General features: G+C 35.2%; 1 protein-coding gene across 3 annotated transcripts; it reads right to left on the minus strand.

The window, feature by feature from the left end:
• Window positions 1-1,457: 1,457 nt before the first annotated feature.
• On the minus strand, window positions 1,458-21,596 carry LOC124223018 (peptide transporter family 1). Of its 3 annotated transcripts, XM_046634603.2 has the most exons (10): window positions 21,455-21,596; window positions 19,973-20,019; window positions 5,546-5,624; window positions 4,995-5,223; window positions 4,549-4,823; window positions 4,265-4,347; window positions 3,706-4,125; window positions 3,344-3,575; window positions 2,131-2,720; window positions 1,458-1,858 (listed from the first exon to the last, which is right to left on the minus strand). In XM_046634603.2, the coding sequence occupies exons 1-10, from the start codon at window positions 21,492-21,494 to the stop codon at window positions 1,673-1,675; spliced, it is 2,181 nt and encodes a 726-aa protein (XP_046490559.1). In that variant the 5' UTR covers window positions 21,495-21,596; the 3' UTR covers window positions 1,458-1,672. The 3 variants fall into 3 exon arrangements, with proteins under 3 accessions (XP_046490559.1, XP_046490558.1, XP_046490560.1); XM_046634602.1 differs by lacking the exons at window positions 19,973-20,019; window positions 21,455-21,596 and adding an exon at window positions 14,643-14,921; XM_046634604.2 differs by lacking the exons at window positions 19,973-20,019; window positions 21,455-21,596 and adding an exon at window positions 11,244-11,703.
• Window positions 21,597-22,650: the final 1,054 nt, after the last annotated feature.

The following is a 22,650-nucleotide window of genomic DNA, read 5'->3' on the forward strand; positions in this document are numbered from 1 at the left end:
GAAATTGGCGGCAGAATCGAGGGACATTTTGCGAACCACTTTTAGCAGCGTGTGTCAGGGGGCTGGGGTGGACACTACCATTCCACGGACAAATTATTCGTCGGGCTTGGACAAAACTGTAGCCAACATAACACTGATTAGGACTAAAGATATTATAGAACATTTTATACTATCACTACCGCCACACCAATCGACTATCAAACGATTGGATAATCGAAATTGAAAAAAACTCAAGTTGCTCGGTCAACTTTACGTACAAATTGGTAATTCAGTGTTTGTGGCGACCAAAAATGCAGCCAAATAAAATTTTATGTTATATACTTTTGTCCCATTGTTGTGGTATCGCTTTGGTTCAAACCTTTCGAATACCGTATGGAGGAGAGTATAAGTGGTCCACCCCCTGCGAGTCTACTGGCTGTTATTTTTCGTCACTAATGATGAACTGCTGTATAGAATTTGTTCAAGAGACTTTCTGATATTCTGAAAAGGCCACAAGCCAAATATTAAGGAAACGCAATGTTCTGCCATGAACAAATTTCATTTCTTAGTTTACTAATGATACCAAAAAATAAGGATCAACTAATTCGGTCGATACAAAAGCGCTATCACATGCCCTTAAAGTCGCAAAAATCCAGGTTTTCTCAGGTTTTTCCTTATAAAACCCGAGTAAAATTGGATCTGATTCATTACACGTTTGTGATGCGATGAGTATTGCATTTTTGTTTAGCGTCATTGAACATGGAATTAGTGATATAACCCATTTGGTTAATTTATTAACTATTAATCAATAATTTAGTGTATGAATCAAACCATTCTTTAAACAATTGTTGCTTCCTGCAAGTGTGCTACTACAGTTTTGTCTAGTAGATGCTCATGATATACTATGAACGAGTTCACAGTCATGTTTATTACTTTATAACATAGTTACTAGGTATAAGGTATTATTTTAAGGCCAATTATTCATTCGACGTTTTCCCAATACTTGATAAACACATATAATATAAAAATACACGCTCTTCACCTTTCATCAAAAAAAAATATTAAAAGAGAAATTTTTTTTAGACCGGGTTTGTTCGGACCAGGTTTTTTTAGATGGGTTTTTCGGGTGCTCAGTGAATTGAATTGGGTCGAGGAAAATTGGACTCACCCTACAGCCCATAATTAAGTACTGCACATGCGCAATGCTTGCTACGAAACTTAAATCTGCGAACTTGCTGTGATTTTTGGTCTCGTGAACACAGTGCTTTATTAAAGGAAGTCTTGAGCTACAAAATACTCACAACTGAGAGCCAAATTTCGAGTAAGAATAAAAAATTCAAATGTTGGATATCATTCGAGAAAATGAAAAATTAGCCTTTAGAGGTCGGCTCTTTGATGCTAATAATATAACAAACGAAACCATATGTATAATTACTGACGGTTACTGAAACGTTTTAACTAAATAATCGTTGACCTAATGTTAAAGAGATAAATTTTATTTACACAGCATAACGAACTGATCACGTGTGTATATGGATATGTATAAAGGCATAAAATTTATTTACAATTATGAAACGTTGAGTCGTAAATGGGGTGTATATATACAGCAGTTCGAATTCACGTAGAACACATTTTGTAAATAAAAGGTATCTTCAAGTGTTTCACAACCAGTCTGGTTTGATGCCAGGACAAATCACTTACCGCCATCGTCTTTGAATGACGGGTTCGTTGTACCAGACTTTTCGTTAAGAACGATATCTCCATTAGGAGATTCATCTTCATCTTCCGCAATCTCGACGTACTTGTAAAACCAAGCAAGAATACCAAATATTAACATGTCTACAAACATGAGGCCGGCGAATAGGAAGAATTCACTCGCCTGGAAAATAAAACGAAAACGATTGTTATAACGAAAAGGTACTCACACCTAATAAAGCTCAAACTCGATTTGAAAAGGATTCATTAATAATTTTGATCATTCTTGGACATATAGTATAGACTATTACGTAGTACTATTAATGAAATTTGAACGCATGCAAATGTGAAAATTTAAACGTGATAAATATCTAAAAGCCCGTTCACGACATTACAAGATGCATGAAAAAAATATCGAGATCGTGGTATTCAAGTAAAGTATACAGCCATTCTTACCTGGCTATCGAAGAAGGCTACTTCGGCAACGATAACGACGATAAGATTACCAAAGGCGACCGTAAGAAGCCAGCAAGCCTGGAGCAAGGCTTTCATACTGACCGGTGCTTGGGTGAAGGCAAACTCAAGACCAGTGATAGAGAACATAACTTCTCCGACAGTGATCACGATGTACTGTGGCAAAAGCCAGAGCATGTGCATGGAGTTTGGTTCGGTGATCGTAATGGTGTTAGCAGTGGCGGAACTGAGATCGTTCACGTAAGCTGTGACGGTGTAGACACCTCCGAGCTTTAACACTACTGACGATTCTACCAAGGTCTCATCCAAATATATGTCATAGGTACCAGGATCAAGTTCGGTAAGATCAGTCACGTTGAACGGCGATATCACCTCCAAAGACAGGACGGTTTTCGAATTTTCAATGAAGTTTAGATTAGCCGTATCCCCGACCGACGAGTTGAGGTAAACCAAAGCTCGGACAGCCGGATCTCCACTCGTCGTCTTGGACACGCTGTCCACGTAGCTGTTGCTTATTCCATCTTTCGTTACGACCCATGAAGTGGCAGTAGCTTCAGTTCCATAAATGGTTCCTGAAACGTTTCACATGTTCATTAAGTAACCGTATATCAGGTCATTCCACAAGAATATTACGAGGATAATTCATCGCGTGGTGAATTCGCTTGCACTTATGCAATACAGGGTACTCCTTGCCAGTTGAAATTTTGCTCATTGTTCGCGATTGGCCGACTCTTCTCTTTATGTCCAATCGTAGACCATGAGAGACAAATGTCGATCGTTAAAATGTACTCGGAGTTGCCGAAATGCAGCCGGATTTCGTTAGAAATCTCCCTTGTATTGCGTAAATGCAGACGGGATATCTTTCCGTGAAATTATTCCGCAAAGGTACACGGAGAGAAGAAAAAGAGCGATTTTACTCAAAACTGTAAGAAAAGAAGGACACATCGGGGTTTTTGGTAAAAAAATACCGATGTCAATTATATTTTTTACTAGAAATTTAGTAGATTTTACTTTGCACACAGTGGTTTTCACTGTTTCTAGAATAAATTCTGCATTTTGCAAAGTATATTTTACCAAATCATATGATGTGTTCCTTTGTTCCTGAAGTTTTTAGTAAATCTGCTCTTTTATTCTCTTCGTGTACGAAAGGTGATGTGGCTCTTTTTTACAATGCGTACAAACATTCCCCACTTACCACTCACGGCTCCGTTCAACGTATCTGTCACGCCAAGACTCGAACAACTAGCGAAATTGGCAGTGTAAGCGAGACTAACGTTACCGTTGGCCTCAACGTACTTATTTTCCCAAACCTCCATGTTTTCCAGCACAAAAGAATCATCTCCGACTGTCATTGTGATCGGACAATTCAAGGTGTTGAAGACTCTGACTTGGGCTAGTCCAGACGAAGGAAGCACGGGATACGTTGACTGAAATATATTAAGGAAATCTGAAATTATACGTTCTTGACGTTTGCATGGTTCTAGAAGAGTCCATAATTATAATTGTACTGTTGAAACTGATGAGGAATAGCACTTTTATAGTGGTTAAAATTTATACCTCAAGCTGCAACTCCACGATGGCAGAAATTATGAATGCAATTCCAGCCAAGAGTCCACCGGTGGTGAGCTTCTGCAGAGGAGTTCGCAGCAGACGCAACTTGTTAAGGCAAGGATAAATTGCGGTTTCGAAAATCGGTATCAATATGATGATAAGCAGTGGATTGACCACTTGCATCTGGTCCGGCTTTAGGAGAAAACTGCCGATCTGGCCGTCCATTCGCGTCGCTTGGATCGTCCATCTTGATCCTTGCTGATCAAACAGGGCCCAGAAAAAGGGCAGCGGGAGGAACATTTTTATCACTTGGAACGCTGACCTGATATCCGAGATGAATTTCGGGTCGTATTTGTCATCCGCGTAATCCAGCCAGTATTCTCTTTCTTCACCTTTCTTCGACCTCCATTTATTGCCGATTCCATGCTGCAGTTAATTAATTTTGGAAATTCCAAACAGTCAAAACAAAATAATCACAGTCCTATTCAAAAATACTTCTTTGTTTTTATCAATCATCAACCGTGGTTATATTTTCCACTTTTATAAAAGTATGTCATGTACTCACGCAGATACACTTTCCGACTTCTAATACCACGTTTCCTTGTGGGGATTTTATCTTGTACATTGGCTTACCAAGAATGAAGATCACTGGAATAGAGAAACGAATATTGAGGCATGAATTTTGGTTCATAGTCTATCAAACTTGAAGATTATTTTTTTTAAAATACTGCATAATGTTTTTTTAAGGAAGCTATACTAACATGAACGATGCACGAATAATACAGCAATTATATTGTTGTCCTTGACAATATATAATCATACCGTTTTTCTTGATTAAAATAAACCTACCAATGGAAAGAATCATAAGAATTGCCGGAACGAAAAACGCTAGGGAGTAGCAGGTGTTTTCACCGAAGCAGGAAACATCTTCGCGAAGAATAGGAGTGAGGAAAGTCGAGATCAGCGATCCGGTATTGATCGAGAAGTAGAACAAGGAGAAAAAGGTGATCAAATATTTCTCCTGTTGCGGCATCAAAAACTGGTCACCACCAAAGGCTGCAACGCATGGCTTGATTCCTCCTGTTCCAATGGCGATCAACAGCAGCCCCAACAGCGCAAATGTTCTGTAAAGAAAACAGAAATTCAATTTTTTTCTATTTTCATCATATCTTCCGCGCATCTTGCCTATTATGCTATTTATGTAATATACTGTGTATATTATGCATAGTCTCGGCTATTTTACACTTGTAAAAAGAAAAAAAAAACAACTAAACATGTTCAGGCACTTCACTTACCGATCGGGCAAATTCAAAGGAGGTGCCGCACTCCCCGTAAGTACCAATTGTCCAATGGCATAGATGATGCTCACGTAAAAAATGGTGCGAAATTTGCCGAGAAGAGAATCGGCCAGCATCGCTCCGATAAGTGGGAAAAAGTATGCCAACATACTAAAGACATGGTAGATCACGGTGGATGTGTCATCGCTGTAGTAAAGCTTGTTCCGCAGGTAGAGAACCAGGATCGCTGTAAGGATATAAGAAAACGCAAAAAAATTATCAATCTTGAAGTAAATGAAGAGAAGTTGATCGTTTTTCGTTTATCTCTGACATGATATGCTAGCTGGACTCAAGTCCAATTGATACCATCAATTGACACCATCGTATTAGAAAAGGTAAAAAAAGTTACCAATTGGTTCTCAATACAAGTTACGGTGTTTAATTAAATTTTAAAACATCACTAAGAACTGAAGAGTACGAGATGTTTTTTGTTTATACTATAAAGAAGCACACTTAAACTAATATTTTTCACTTCGTTTCAAAGAGTTATTTCTATTTATTATACTTACTTCGAATACCATAGTAGGAAAACCTCTCACAGAACTCGTTGAGGATGATGAAGAAAACAGACCTTGGGTATCTGAGTTTCTGAGAAAAGAAAAAAACGTAAGATTTTCATTAATTTTTCTCATTTTTGGTATAACAAATATATATATATTTCAACACTTGAGGATGCTGAAATATCCTGTTCATTTTTTTGCCAGTTTTATTTTTAGACAGAGAGCATATAATTTTTTTTTTTTTTTTGCACGACATACGATCATATATTCTCGCCGATAATGATATAATCTAACTGTAGTCTCGCCTTCGTCTGTAAAACTGGTTATCGGTTCTGAAAATATACATTCGGTAAAGTTGGCTGAAATAATTATAAAGTATTTTTTTTTTTTTTTTCATTATTATAAATCATTACAATTGACCATGAAATATCAGTGTTTTTGCTTACAGATGTATTTTGACATGGATGACATCAAGATCCTGTTGTATTTAATTCGTTGTGCAAGCTATAATTTTTTGTTCAATTAATAAAAAAAAACTATCTTGAATTCAGTTGCGAACTGATTTTTTAGTGCAAAAACCTGTTTCCTAGGTAGTTTTGGGATTTTTTTCTCAATTCGACGTGTTTTTGCGTTGAATCGCATTTAGAAGATCACGAGGAAGTTAAAAGCAGCACGATCTCAAGTTTCACTGCATCGCGATGTCTCGGTTTTGTTTTTCCTCTTTATTTCACAATTACTGTACATTTTGAAGGCTTTTCAGCATATCTCACTGAAAACTTTCACTGTCATATTGAGCTGCAAACTACGCAGAAGGCCTCGCAGATATATAAGGAACAACGACCCCGCAGCTGCAATTTTTTACGTAACCACATTAGCGATACGGTTTTTTACCGATCAAAACTAGAACGCAACATTCTAGGAATTGCATGTATCGACTCCAGTATAACGTTACCACGTTTCCTTTGTGATATAATCAATATTGAACAATTCTGCTTATCGTATAACTCGTGCTCATTTTTTAAATTCTACGCAAAGATTAACGCATTGCCGCTCTTTTCGCGACAAAACATCGAATAACGTTTCGGGCCTGTTCGAAGACAAAAACAAAAAAATCACAGGAAGTAAAACTTACTTACTTTTCAATGATAAATAAGAAAATGCAATAAAAAATCGGAGGTTCTTTTTGAAAAATAAAAATTGGGCCTCAACGGGCCCAAAAACTGGGATGCCCATCCCATGTCCACCTTCATATACAACAAATTTTGCTCGAAATATTTTGCAATTTAATGCACATTTGTTGAAATGGAACGCCCCGTATATACGAGTACGACACAAAAAACCTCGGACCCTAAGATAGTTTGATAAGTGTAGAGAAAAATTTAAAAAAGAATGTAAGTGATATTTAAAAAAGAAGAAAGGAGTTGTTAGGAAAGGCCAATTGTTCCGCAGGAATTGAATCGTTATTTTTGTTAATTTTTCTATCAAAACAATTGACTCTCCGAATTCTCTTCGATTGGACTAAAACTCGTTCCAGCCAACGAAGTTTCCTCGATTTACTAATCTGTCAACGTATTCGATTTTGCATGGTCGTATTTTTCAAAGAATTTGGAACAATGTCGTTGAGGATAATAAGTTCAATACGTATGCTTCGATAATTAAAATCCGTTTCATTCAATAAACATTGTCTAACAACAGCGGATAGAGATCGGCTATTGATGTCAAGGTTGTATCGTTAAAGTTACGACAGAGATCGCGATACAAACTCTATTCGCCACGTCCTGTTGGCCTTCCATTGTTTTCATTTCGGTTACTGACCGTGTGGTGTCGGTTATTCTTTGATTGGACGGAAATTCACGATGCAATGCCTGGTAACATCATAGAAAAAGGCGAGGGGCTTTTCACTCCCGAGTATGATCGCTTCTTAACTACACTATTCAACTGATTTTGTCTATCTATCCAAAGACTCGCCGATACTCGCCGGCAACGAGGAAAAAGAATTTACCGACTTGGATTGACGAGTAAAGAATTTTTTTCCCCCGATTCGAAGAAAGGCCAATTTCTTGATTCGACGGAAAAAGTTAACCTCGAATCACCGATTCATAAGCTAAACTGAATTTCTGCCACAGTGTGAATTTTATTACACCAATCAATCGACAGATCAATGAACTTGGTGTTATTATACAGTAAAAGAAAATAAATTGAACGGTGAAAATTTCGACAGACATCAAACTGATGAAAATTAACAAGATTCAAATTAAGGTCATGTAGCAGTCCTACCCTTACCGACCGAGTAAATTGAACTATTCCCGTTCATTTGTTTATTTCGCGTAGGGAGAAAAAGTGTGAGTTTGCTCGGTCGGTAAAGGTAGGAGTATTACATATCCTTAAATTCCGTTTCTACTCCGTCGTTTTCCTACGATATGATAATATAAAATCTCTGCCTATTACAATTTGAAGATTGTAGAATAATCATTGCGAACTGTACGTATGCACGTAAGTATACATGTATTGATCTAAAATAGCTTACATTCCATTTCTGTAATTAAAATGTAGAATCGTGAATAATTAAAAGCAAGTTTGATCGTGTATAAAAATTGATTCCTTGACTCCAAAATTTTTTTATGTAACTCGCAAGGTTTCATTAGCATAATATATATATCGACTTGGTTAAACTATTGCGTAACAGTAGTTGCGTATAACGATAATAATTCACTGAATGTAATAGGTTAATTTTGAAGTGTGTCGCCTGCGCGAGGAGAGAAATTATAATAAAAACTCGAAGAGCTGCAGATTTCGAATATCCATATAAACGCATGATTTGCATATAAATTGCAAAACTCTATTTCGCACGGTAATCCAAATGCAAATGCGTGCAACTTTCACAGTGTGACAATGAGGTCATTTTGCTTCGTATTTGTCGTTATTGTAAATTTTGATTGTACGTACGTACGTACATACATGCAGGGCAAGTGATACACTGTTAACGCTAAAACAATAGCTCACATGCATGGAAATTGCACATACTGCTGGGTAATTACTGTACGCAGCGTTATCAAATATCTATCACGTGGAAAGCTCCATTATGAGTGACAATAATTTGACCGTGAAATGTCAATGAACGTACTTCAATACATATTGTTAGTAGAATTCCATTGTTGTGGCGTGTTTTCGTGCAGACTCTCAAGATTTATTTAACACTGTCGACCAGACGTGTTGTTTGATTGTTCAATTTTTATAAACGATATCGTATTTACTGAAAACCTAAAGTAAAAATCTTTCGTTTTACGGAGGATTCATCGGAGGAAAAACAAAGTTTATATTAAAATTGGATAAACTGATTATTGCAAAACACTTTGATTTTTGGCTTAATTATTAGTTGAAATTTGTAATATAAAGTTTTTATAACTGTAAACGCACGTTCTTCTTTCATCAAAATTCACCCAGCTGTTAATTTCGATACATCGTCTTGTTTGAAACTTCTTTCTTTATTTTTTTCGTTCGATACTTTTTTCGCCATCAAATATTTACAAGCCGGAAAAATTTTATGAAAAATACTCTCAATTCTTACGTACATAGAAAAAAATAAGTCATTGACGCTATTTGCAGTCACTCAGCTTGCAGCTGGAAGACAGCCGTGCGACTAAAATGTCTTGCTTTCGTATATGACCCAGTTACGGAAGATTCGTGAGAAATAATTATCAACCGTAGTTTCTATCAGCTCGTATTAGGTGTGTACGTACATACCGTTACAGTTTACGTGAGACGTAAATAGCAAAAGAATTTTTTGCCATCTGTTTGTTCAGTTGGTTGTGTTGTTTTTTTTTTTTTTTTTTCTTTATTTTTTATTTTTTATTCGTATAATAAGGCGTTGATATTAATTTATAGCTGAACCACAGCCGAAGACTTATATGAAAGAAATGGTCCCCAAAACGTAATAAAAAAAGAATGGTAAAATGTTAATAAATTCTTATTGCTAATAGCTTCGAAACTGATATGAATATTCATAAACGTCACCTGCAATATTTGCAAGCGTATGTATGAAAAGAACGTTTTTACAATGGTCGACCTTTATTATCTTGAACGTATGCCACGTGCACAGCACGAACAAAGGCAGCGTGTTTTAAAATATTGTTGTACATTGATGGATATAATTTGAATAGTATTTGCAACGTCGGTTTCACGAAGGAAAAAAAAAATTTAGATCAGTGATTGGGAGAATTGTAATTTTGTTGGTAAAAATTCATTCCAGACAATTCGGAAAAATTGATTCAACCAGTATCGTGACTATCAAAATTGAACAAGAACTACGATCTTGGTATTGAAAAAAAATGTCAGCGTGTAAAGTGATTGAGAATCAAAAATTTTCAATGATACGATTAGACGTTCGATCTTAGTTAGTTTATAAATATGTTAAGAAACTTACATCCGACAATAAAATTTTACTCAAAAATTTTTATCTGATCGTAATTTGAATATTTTGTTACTTTTCTGTTTTATTTCTTACGATAGTTTTTTCAACGGACTGTACATAACGTAATATAAGACGTCGAAGCACATGCTAGACAAATTTTATCGTCTAATATATTTCGCTCACGTTTAACACTGCATATGTGTCAATATATGAATGTAAGTCAGAAGTCACAACAATAAGACTCGTCGCACCGGGAGTTTGAATCTCGCGTGTGATTTATCAGCTGTTAAGAAAAATGTTATTTACGTTAAAGTTACTAGGAAAATTCTAGTGACATTTTAGTAACCAAAAACTGGAAATTTCTTTACCGGCATATTTTAGCCCTCAGTTTATACGCTGCCTCAAGATATTGCAAGGATAAACCCATCGCATATGTTTTGCAAAAACGATTCTGCAACTTATTACTCAACGATATACGCACCAGCTATTGCCCGCCTTTCAATATACGTGTCGCAATCAAAAACCTGTTTCAAACAACGATCAACCTGCACCGTTTGACCGTGTAATTCTACCATTTGCACAATATATTATTACAAGTCAGAGCCCGGATTAATGTGTAAATACATGTTATTTATTTAGATAATTTTCATTCCTTACACTAAGAGAAATTTTTAGTTCCGATTACCGCTCGGTCCTTAACTATTTTCATTTTTTACCACAATCGAAAAATATAGTTCTAGGTAGAAAATGAAAATTAGTTTTCTAGCTGTTACCGGAAACTCTAGTATCCGTTACTATTCTTTTTCATTACGATCGCTGTTGCTATATTTTCTTGCAACTGTTGCGAAAATTTAATGTTTTGTGCAACAATAAATTAACGTTAAAGCCTTGTTTAACTAAGAAAGTAGAGTAAACCTCAGAAAGTGATTTAGCGTTGAAATTACCAAAAAAGGATCGACAATAGCGCAAAATGGTTACGCGTACCTGGTTTTTCGTAATACCAAAAATATTCAAACAGTTTTTTTTAACGGTACCTGTTTTACTGAATTTTACTAGTTACTCTGACAAATGAAATTTTTTTTAGTGTATTTGGTTTTCTACATAAAGTATCAAGTTTAAAGCCAAAAAATGCAATTTCTACTTTATGCATTTTAATTTTTTTAAGTCTATATGTTATACTTTGTAATATTTAATACACATTCGTCCGGTACCTAATTACAGGTGTACGCCTATGCAGGTGTTTTGTAACAATAAACGAGGCAAAAAACCAAAACTAAGATACGAGTAAAACGTTACCTGTTTCGTTTGACATTTTTCGACCGTCATATTTCAGCGTTTTGGTCAAAAGTCGTTTAAAAAAACTCCGCTCCACGAGCGATATGTAATAAGTCGAAGACTCGTTTCCGGTATCCCTTCACTTCCGTTTACAATTTCCTAAGCCTGCATCCCAATAGTTAATCAATTAAATCACACACTGTGCAACGAAACACTTGCAAATCGATTTAAGGATCTTGATTTTCCGCTAGCTGATAGTTTCGTTATCAGTTACAGACGGATGTTTTTCGCGTTTAACAAATTTCGCGACGATTCTATGCATTTGGGGTCTGTTTGTTTGTTTGTTTATTTATTTATTCACCCGTTCTTTTTTTTTCAAACTTATTTCTTCTCGTTTTATTCTCTTTCGCGGATGCGATAGACGCGCGAAGCGTTCTTTCACCGCCAACTCGTTCGTCTGACGTTCTGACGGAACTCTGAAGGCATGGCACCTATAATGCTTGCTTCTGCCTCCCGACACGAGCCGCAAGATTTTTCAGGGGGGATGAGAGATCGATTCACTTTGAACCGGGAGACGGTGATTCGGGATGTAAAACGAGGAAAAAATATGTAAATATTTTCATGCTACGGAACTCCCAGGCTGATTATAATTTTCTCTGTTTTCATGTTGTGTGTACGTTAATTAATCGATAACCGGGTCATTGATTATTAAACTTTGCTTTCAACTATCAATGACCCTCCGATAACAGCAATAAATACCGGAATATTATTGAATTTGATTATGTATAATTGAAAATCGGTGACAAAAAATTGAACAGGGGAATTAGTAAAAAGGCTTTAAGTGTCATTTTTTCAAAAAGAACAATTTTTTTTTAGAAAACGTACAAACTTTTTCAAACAATAAATTGTTTTTTTTTTTTCTTCTCTCTTTTTCTTTTTTTTTCAATAACATTGCACTCGCAGACTTTTTTCATTTTCCACTTCGATCAGTGCAATTAAGTAAATCGTTATAAGTTTCATTCATTAATATTGCTGTCGGATCGAAGGGTTAATTTTCTCGTACATAATAACACGGCTAAAGATTCCTTGGAATTACCTTTATTTCAGAAAAAGCCAATCATTTTTTTTTTTTTTTATCAAAAATTTCATTAGTCCAAAACTTTGTTTTTAAAACATTGTTAAAATTATCTGATAAGCCTATAAAGAAAGCGTTCGAATTTGAAAAAAAGTTTGCTTCGTGGGACGCACGTTGAAAGTGAAAACTTTCGATGAAATTATCCTTTCTTTTTTTTTTTTGTTTTTTGTTTTGCATGTTGACATAAAATCGTTCACACTTTCTCTTATTTGTTTAAATTATCGGCGGTCATACACGGTGCAGTGACTTTCCGCCATCTTGTGCTCTATCTCTCTCGTATGTATGTGTTATATATTACGAGTATAAATAAGGAATGCCGTTTAAAAATCAACTCTGCGTGACCTCGCACAAAAAGTTTTCACTTTAAAAATTAAAATATCGGTCAAACCGTGATCGATTTTTTCCGAAAAATCCTTATGTCTTACAGTTACAAACACTGAAGAATTTGTTTTAAATCAAAACGATGCGTGAAAGTACGAAAATTTGATTTATTCATTTGAATGTTTAGACAATTGTAGAAATTCAAACGGAATTTGTTTTTTTTTCTGGGAGAGAATCTCAGAACGGAGAAAATGGTATATAAAATTTGTGGGTTATATGAAAATTCAGTTGACATTTACATCGTTTTTCATTTTGTCGATTTTTGTTTTTTTACAGCTGTGTAAATATAATTTTTAAAAACTGAATTCCAAAGGGTGTAATTCAAGCCCTTAAACACTCGATATAATTCCTAGTGACGAGTGACAAAGTCTCGCAACTTGGCATGGAATACCTTATATATACTCCATATATAACATGAGATGAATCGTGTCCGGAAAAGATTGACAAGAAATCTATAGATCTTCGTAATAGTAAATTCTTCACGGAAAATAAATTTCTGTTTGCTCGACGTTTTTAAATTCTTGATCTTAATGATTGGTCATGAAACTCCGCACGTGGATAAACAATCTGCTTTCACAATCCCAAGACGCATACCTGATTTGGAATTTGAATTTTCTCTGGGAACTAGGTTAGAGCAACAGTATCGTTAACCAGACTTTTCTCATATCCGTGAAGCCAATTAGAAATTACTTATAATATTCAAGCGATCCATTAAGACGTTTCAACCCTGAGGCAACACGTTCTTAGAACTATTTTAATTACTTATCTTAACCTTAAGACAAAGTACCGGATAGCAAATGAATTTTTTCCGATTACGAATGGTAACCAGTACTGTATGTTCCGGTAATAGTTGCGATAATTTGATATTAGTTCAACAAACTGAACAAAAAGGTTTAACGTTGCAATAACAAGAAAATGTATCATTGACAATTTTACCATCTTAAGGTCACGTAGAAAAAGGATGAGCTTGCTCGGTCGGTAAAGGTAGGAATACCATGTGACCTTAATTCTGGAAATTCCAACGGACGTGATATTCGAACCAATTATAAACGCATTATAACCAAGTTGCAAAGAATACGATGTGACATAATTTAATGTATCAATTTTTCTTACAATCTGACGATTTCGTTCACAGATCCGTGAAATCCGTTTCATAAACTTCTCAAGTCAAACGGAAGAAGAATGCAAATTGAAATTGGTTTACTGCGGTACGTTTGAATCTTTCGTACCGTTACCATTAATAATGCGCACAATATTTCATCGTCTATTTAATATAATATAAACCTCTATAAATTATTAATTAAATTTATTATCGACGCATGTGCGGCTGCCGTAAGACTCGAATTATGAAATTCATTAATTTGCTTGGGCTCTTTCAAGTATTTATAAGAACATCTCGAGGCCGCCGGCAAGTTACAAAGACTCAGCCTGTAACGTATAAGAAACATGTATTACAGACACAACAATTCGCACGCTATATTGCCGAGTTGAATGATTATCGTCGCTACGAAGTGGCGACAAAATCTTAAGTATATAATATGCATTGATTGCAATTTTCGCTCATTCAATATTTCTTTACACTGTGCGTATACTAGAGTGGCTAATTTTTTTACTTTTCTTTTTCTCAAGGTGCTGATCAAAAAATTTGCGACAAACATGGAAAGAAAAACTTTCGTATTGATCTTTGATTTATGCAGAAATTATTATTGCATACTTTATACACGAAAAAAAAAAAATAATAATATACATATTCGTTATGATTGCGTGTGATACACAATAATTATTTATGATCATTGAATAGAGACGAACTTCATATCAGTAATAGTAACCAGGCGGATAGTTAACAATCGATTTTTTCTCGGAGGTTAAAAATTGAAAAAAAAAAAGAAATTTATTGCACTTACTGTAAGAGGATTTTTCGTCGTAAAATCGGCATTGTCCTTTATTTCTTTCAAAGGGATCTCCTGATAAGAAACAACCGAACGACTTGTCGAACTGTTTCGACGCATTTTTACACTTCCACGTCTCCCCGCAATAACTTTCATATCGTCATCCGAATTCACTTCCGAAAAACGAGTTTCATTTTCTTCTTTGAGTTTCTCTATATTTTTCATCTTTATTTTTTTACCATTCTCAACCTTGGCGTGCAACATGCATTCAACTGGCATAATGGACAAATAACTATTCTATGAGCGAAAGTAAGATTTACGATGTTCAAGGATATCATACTTATAAGTTACGATTCGTCGTAAGCTGTTTTTCATTGGCGAATTTATTCTTAGACAAATTGTAGCTCGATTTATTTGATGTTTGAATCACGGTGTAAATGAGATTAAACATTTTATTCAGATCATTCACAATTGTTGATATAATAATTTGAAAAAGGGTAAAATTTTGTCAAATAATCGGCATTTGCGGCGTCTCCGGAAAATTTGTTGCTAATCGTGAAAACTTTTAAGCACTTCAATTCAATACATATAACACGCAACCAAAAGTCATTGTTTCAAATACCCGGAAATTTTTCGTCAATCCGAATTAGAATTAATTTATACGTGGAAATTATACATTTTATGCAATTGTTTGAATTATTCGTACAAACTCGATTATTACAAAAAAATAATTGCAATCAGCCGAAGATCACGATTGATAAAAAACAAAAAAAGTGTAGATATTGCATATAAACTGTTTCTCCGGTTTGTCAGCTATAGTGCAAATGTTATAAATTTTCAATCTTTAGCACAGCCGATAATGTTTCGACAAGAATAAATTATCACACCTAGATTATGACTTTCGCAAGCAATTTCACATTTACAAATAATATATTGCTTAAGGATTTACGAATTTGACTGTCTCGTCAATAATTGACCAACTTTCTAGTCTTGTACGCGGATTTTAAAATTCTCTCGCCCACGGATGTTCGACAAGTTTCCTTATTCTGAAATTTGTATGTTATTTATTTATTTTCTCCTCCTGTACCGGTAAAAATTATTAGGAGATAAAAATCGTGTTGTCAGTTATCCATTTCTCGATGATACCTTTTTAATCGCAAGATTTCCGAAAATTCCGAACGATTATTCTCAGTTTCACCAATTATTCACCTACGTAGTAACTATTTTCATTTAATATTGCACACCATAAGTTTGCGATCACAATGAATATTTTATCCGTGTTTCTTTTGAAATAAATATTTACCGTACCGTTCTTTTCTCTCCTTGTTAATCAAGTACTATTTACTGTTTACACTTGATAAATAGGTTACGCTGCACAGTTAAGAATGATAAAAAAAAAGAACGCTTGGGTTAAATGCATAATATGCACATTAATATCGCTAAATCGCTGCTCAATCGGCAGACTATAAATGATTATAAAGGCCGTCAACGCGAATCGGAAGTTCGTTAAACATTGAACGAGCCAAATTGTTCGAGCAGGCTGATAAATCAATTACTAGAATTGATTTTGACCAGCGCAGCTATCTCGTTGTGAGATTAAGCGAATTGAAAAGCAAGACTTGGTCTGCAACGGTGATAAATAACAGAAGGCAATGTTAACAACTTCGAAATACTTAAGCCGAGTAACCGAAGAAATGCGTCAACGAAAGCTTTCATAAATTATAACAGCAGAGGAGAATCGGCTTATGTTTTATTCACAATAAATCGAAAACAGTTATACCTCGATGTGTCACTGAATCGGAATTTTTTAGTTACTCTCTGCGACTTTCGTGCCAGCTTTGCACCTCTCGTTATTTTACTAATCGTGTAAAATTTTACTGCGTCATTTGTGGAGTCTGACCTTATCATAATTAGTTTGGACGCTCAATTATAAAATAGCCGATTTTCGATAAAGTCTTTCCCTTATCTTTACTGATTCTTCACCATCGCTGATTACCTCGTTATTCATCGATCATACTGAAATGACGAATTGCCATAACTGTCACTATCAGATGAGAGAATAATTACTGGTCAAAATATTGTAATTCGTGATTGAAAGGAAGAAGGAAGAAATCACAATTCTAATTTACAATTAGTTTAATGAATATTTGATTGTAAATGTAAATTGTGATTCCAGTATTCAACAAGATTACAATTTTAATCACAAATTACGAACGTGTTCAGTTTTTAAAAGGATTCGTAGAGCGAACTTGATCGAGTCTACTAAAGTTTTAACCATTTTGAATCGATTTGAAACGAAGTATCGGTATCTAAGCCTTCGTTTACAATTCTAGTATTTTCTGTATTCATATTTTCAAATTAATAGTTCACGAACATAATAATACGACGAAATTATTGAACAGTATTAATTTTTGATCTACCAACTTCCATATGTATTTTTTTTTTGTCATACTCAAAATTTCTCTATGTTTCGTTCAGAAAAGACTATCCGTTGGAAACTTCATCACCAGTAATTTTCTGTAGAACAATAATAACCTATTTCATACAGGATCGTTGAACTCTCAATTGTTTGTCTCAAGCTCTTTCTCATGTAGGTAGACCAGTGTTGCCAGATGATCCGTGTGACTTTCCCGTAGACGCTGTCTGTAATTCCCCCCCTAAAAATCCCGTAATAGGATCGATCTTTTAACCTTCGATTTTTAGTAGAATAGATTTTCACACGTCCGATAGTGGATCAAATTATTACTCTTCGATTCTTAGTAGAATCGATTTTCACACGTCCGATACCGGATTGATCCAGAGATCGATTCTTAACAGAAGATCGAACATACTTACCCTCTGGTTCCCCCTAAAAATCCCCTAAATCACCCTCATCTCCCACCAAGCAATTTTACGAACCTCTAGACGAAATTATTTATTTTTAAACTCTTTTTAGAATTTATATATACAACGTAGAACACTGTCGAACAGTAATTACCATACGAATGATCTACTTCGTCAAGTTATCTCGTACATTTCAGTGTTTGCACCTGCATTTAATGGCAAAATAAAAATTTCCATGATTTATGTCTGCTTTGGAGATTGTTGAGGTTACAATTTTTGATTAGTCGATGGATCAACGTCAGACCGTCAGATCTGATCTCCGATAGGTTATTTGCTTGATTATTTTAATTGATGTCACGTAAGAGTCCTGACGCCATAGCGCATGCGCTATGGTCTCTGCATTCTGCTTATGGCGTCTGAATTCTTATGCGCTTCCAATTTAAGACGGTTAATATTCAAAATTGCCAATGTTATCGTACGGAAATATGATGAAAGTCAGCAAGTGTAAGCATAAATATCAAACCCAAGATAACGCGAATAGCGTCTACATGCGACTCACGATAAAAAGCGAAAAGCAAACGTCTATTTAAAACCTAAAATAATGACTGCCCGATAGGGAATATCGGCAAGATTACGAGAATCAGCGTAATGGTGATTGTACAATATGTGAAAACGAAGAAACACGGAACACGAATAAACGGTTGCGTGCCGTTCTGCAAATTGATTCGAGTCGACTTGAGTATGTCGCAGGCTTTCACGATGGCATAAAAAAAATCTCTTGAAACTTGAAAGTCAACCGCGCATGCGCCTAATAATTCAATCTCATTGGTCAGTGAAATCTTCCCGCAGCGATATTCTTGTCCGCGACGCAGGCCGGCCAACGTACGCAAAATGTGTACGTTTGAATTTTCAAAGAGCATAAGCCTTGAATTCCAACCGTTCTTTGAAGAATCAACTTTCCGACCCGACAAAAAATGCTTCCCAAACCTTTCCGAGTCGCTACCTCAATTATTTGAGATTCTAACCTCGAAAATTCGTATCAACTACATCGCTGCCAGAAACAGTTTGACAGCTAAAAACTCGGGATGGCCATCCTGCACGAACAGCCGATAAAACTCGCGCATGCGCGGTTGATTTTCAAGTTTCAAGATATTGTCCCGGTACACAGAGTACATACATACATCCAGAGACGATTGTTAGTATTGAATGTTTACTACAAGTGGAGAACAACTTTGAATGAATTTCAAGTTCCCTTCCAAATAGTTGTAATTTACTGAAAATTTTCTCATCCGAGAAAAAGTTACAAGAATTTCAAAAATAAGGCTTTGCAACAAAAGTTCAAAAATTGTACGCCCTCTGCCTCAGTCTATATTTGTCTAAGTGAATTAATTTTTGATGTCAAAAGTTCCATCCAATGGAATGCAACGATTAGCTCAATTTTCGGCTCGATCGAAAAACTTTTTTTTTGTGGGTGGTACACTTGAGAAATTATGTCAAAATCTATATTGTCACCTTAATTCGCCGGCGTAACGACTTGTTGAAACTTTAGTGCAAAAGAATGTGTTCAAAGTATGTGACGGGTGAATTGAAATAGTTGCAAAAAAATTAGCACAATGGCAACATCGTTTCACACCGAACAAAGCGTCTACAAAAATTTATTCCAGTGTGTACAACTTTCACCTGTGACAAAATTTTAAAGACCGCTGTGAAATTCATTCCAATAATCGGCATTCAATCGCAATTCCACATGACATACAGAAATTGCATCGATGATAATTTATTACTATTATTTGGATACTAAGCGCATCATATGACGTTTATTCAGAGTGTTTCATAGAAAACGACTCAGAAAATGGGGTTGCCTACCATTGAGGGGAACAAATATCAGAAAAACAGACCTACCGAGTCATTATCACTTTGGTAAAATAAAGTCGTATAATACCGATAACTTCGTGGGTCTGTTTTACCGACGTTTGTTCTCCTCAATAGTAGGCAACCCAACATGCCGCGGCGCTTCCTTGGAAACACCCTGTATACATACGAAAATAAAAATTTCGCGAACTGTATTTATTTTACACGAGAAAAAGAATCCCTTTTAAATGATCGAGCAATGCATAAGTAATTGCAGAACATTGCAAACATTGCATGTGTCAATTTTCTAATTCTTGGTACCAAGTTGAGGAGGAATATATGCATATCTGCAATTATCATAAGTACCTGATATCTCATTGCCGAGTTTATCGGTACGAAAAGCTCGTTAATCTTTCTTACTGACTTATCTGATAATGAAGTGAAGTTATCAAGCGGACGATTCACGAATTGATTATTCGAGTAAATTAAGCATATACTTTGTCAATTGACGCTTCAAACAACCTATTGGGTTGTCTTAGGCAATAGAATTGTTCCAGATCGATGAATTTCGCATTTTTACCCCAAACAAGTTTCCAATTTTTCGGTTTTCTTATCATTGGTTGTGAATATTACTTTTTAAACTATATAGAGAAAAAATCGATCAAGCTCACCTCTTCGGATGTTTCTGGATCGACGTTCGGATCAGTAGCCGCAACGTCTGAAATAAAAACCATACGTGTTTAAGAATTATCGAACACAAACTTTATCGGTCATTGAAATTTCCTCAAAAAATGTAAATAATTGATGTCATCTTTTCATATATGCAAACAATTCCGACGAGTTTGTGACTAATTATGGAACAAGAAAGCCAACATTAACGGTTATTTTTAAAAGACCACCTGCGACTCCCGAAGAATCTAATCGATTCGTGCCTATTGCTTGGAATGTTGAATGGTTGGTAATGGTGGATCCATTTGGGGTCAACGGCAGTCTAACACATAGGAAGATAAAAAATGATGAATGTCGAATCAATTGTGGCACCAGAACATCGCGTGCGTGACGTTTGATTAGGTAGGGATAAGAGATTCATCTCAGCGTGTTCCAAGAAAATTGCTTCTCTGGAGTACGTTTTGGAAAATTGACATTTAAATACCGTATTTATTGGAAGATCATTAGTTCGAAAATTTTGCTCACCAAAGTTTTCCGCAGGTAACATTTCGCCTGTTTTTAAATCGTTTCGGTGAAATGTAATTTGTAATTTGCATTATAGCACAAGAGTTTTAAATAATTATAAACTATATTTCAATGAATAACACTCGGTGCAAATGCTTGATAAACCTTTACATTTCGACTCCATTTATAAAACTGGGTTACATACCAATCAGGTACTGTATATTACATATATTACATATGTACATCATACACAACATTCCTAATTTAATACATCAGCAAGTTCACAAATTAAATACGCGCGTGTTACACTTTTGTACGACCATAAAAAAGCTCCCCAGTTTTTATTCACTTTGTCGCCTAGCGGAGTTACCAGTAAAAACAAAAAAAAAAAAAAGAAAAATACAATTCCCACAATTTATAGTAATTATAACTAAGATTGCAATTTTGTAACGAATTAGTTGACTGCTTGTAATAAAATTTCACGATCATTGTAGCTGCTGGATTAAATAATCAAAGTATCGAACAGTGTTTATACGTTCAGCTTAACTAACATTTGACCCGGAAATTAAAACCCCAAACGTTTCAATTAAATGTCACTATACGAAGGAACGTAAATTTATGTCTTTTTGACAAATGCAGTTTCAATTTATGACCGATAAAAAATATTTCCAAGTTCAATGGGAAATCTATTTGCTGTGACTAAATTTAATAGCCGTGTTCCAATATATACGAAAAAAAAGATTAGAACGTATTGAATACTTTGTATTTGTTATTACTATTTATAATTGTCGTCTCTAACTGCTTTCGTTTTTTTACAATAACCGAAAAATTACAATAAAAGTATTGTTACAGTATTGAAAACTATGTAATCACACTAAATAGTAACTTTTACCAAATTTTCTTGCAATTTCAGCAATATTCAAACCGTAGCTAAGATCCTCTATCGCAAGAGGTAAAAAATCAAAATTTTCCCATCGTACCTTGGCTTGATCCGGGCGGATTTTCTTCTTCTTTACTCATATTCCTCGAGTACCGATAGCGGGGTTTCCTGACTCCGTTTCCCTAACTCTTTCCAGCACTCTCGCCTAGTCGCCAACTAAGTAACTAACTAGCCCCAATGCACCTGTGGTCCGTTCATCGTATCGCTTCTTTATCTCGGTAATATCACTATAAATCATACTTCTTGGCCTATCAATGTGACAATAAGACGTTTTTATCAGTAGCGAGCCGCTCACGCTGCGACGGACAGCCTCTGATCTCGAGTGAACTGAATAGGACGTTCCATCAGAGAAGAAGGCATCGAAGATTTGCTCAGTGAATTCAAACAAACCAGAAAACGTATCTTGATCTCAGATCAGTGCCTTGTCAATGTCACTTATCAAAAAGCGAACAATCTTCGGAGACTCATTTCGTATGCGGAAGAAAATCTACTTTCGAATCAAGTATTCGCGTATTTGAACGCTGTCGAGAAAATGTCTTTAACCCAATTTAAGCAGTCGTTTGAAGTTCATGTGAATATTTACCGGTATTCGTCGAATATTGTGTTTTTTCGTCATAACGGTTTGTAAGATTTGTACTAATTTTGACATTTTAGTTATTATTCAATTACAGTCTTAAAGATCGCAGCAATAAATACATTTATGCAATCATTTTCATTAACTCGAGAATTTATCGCAATTATTACAGCGATAATGAGATAAGATTTTGTACAGACGATTTTATCCGCGAAAAATGTCGGGTTAATACATATAACTACATCGTTATATGGCATCTGTATTCGATAAAACAGAGCAGACCGGAATATAATTAATCGTATTGGGTAAACCACTTGAAGGAGCAATTAAGTAAACCCTAATGACTTTCGACTATCATAAGCCGTGTGTGGAAATTTTTTTACAATTCTATGAAATGCTAGAAAAACTGAAATACTTGATAAAAGACAATAATAAAAAAATAAATGAAAAATGACGTCTATTTTTCAAATGTGAGGAATTATTCTGTTGGAATAAATAATATTGTTGAACCTGAACGTTAAGTTATACACTTTATTGACTAATTTTTGCACCCTGAATTACGCAAGACTTGAAAAAAACTCTCAAGTCAGGCTTTACGTCTTTTATTGTTTTTGCTCTTAAATAATAACTCTTTGCGATCAGGCGATAAAAAAAACTAATCG

Source organism: Neodiprion pinetum, chromosome 7 (assembly GCF_021155775.2).
Source record: "Neodiprion pinetum isolate iyNeoPine1 chromosome 7, iyNeoPine1.2, whole genome shotgun sequence".
Classification (NCBI taxonomy): Eukaryota; Metazoa; Arthropoda; class Insecta; order Hymenoptera; family Diprionidae; genus Neodiprion; species Neodiprion pinetum.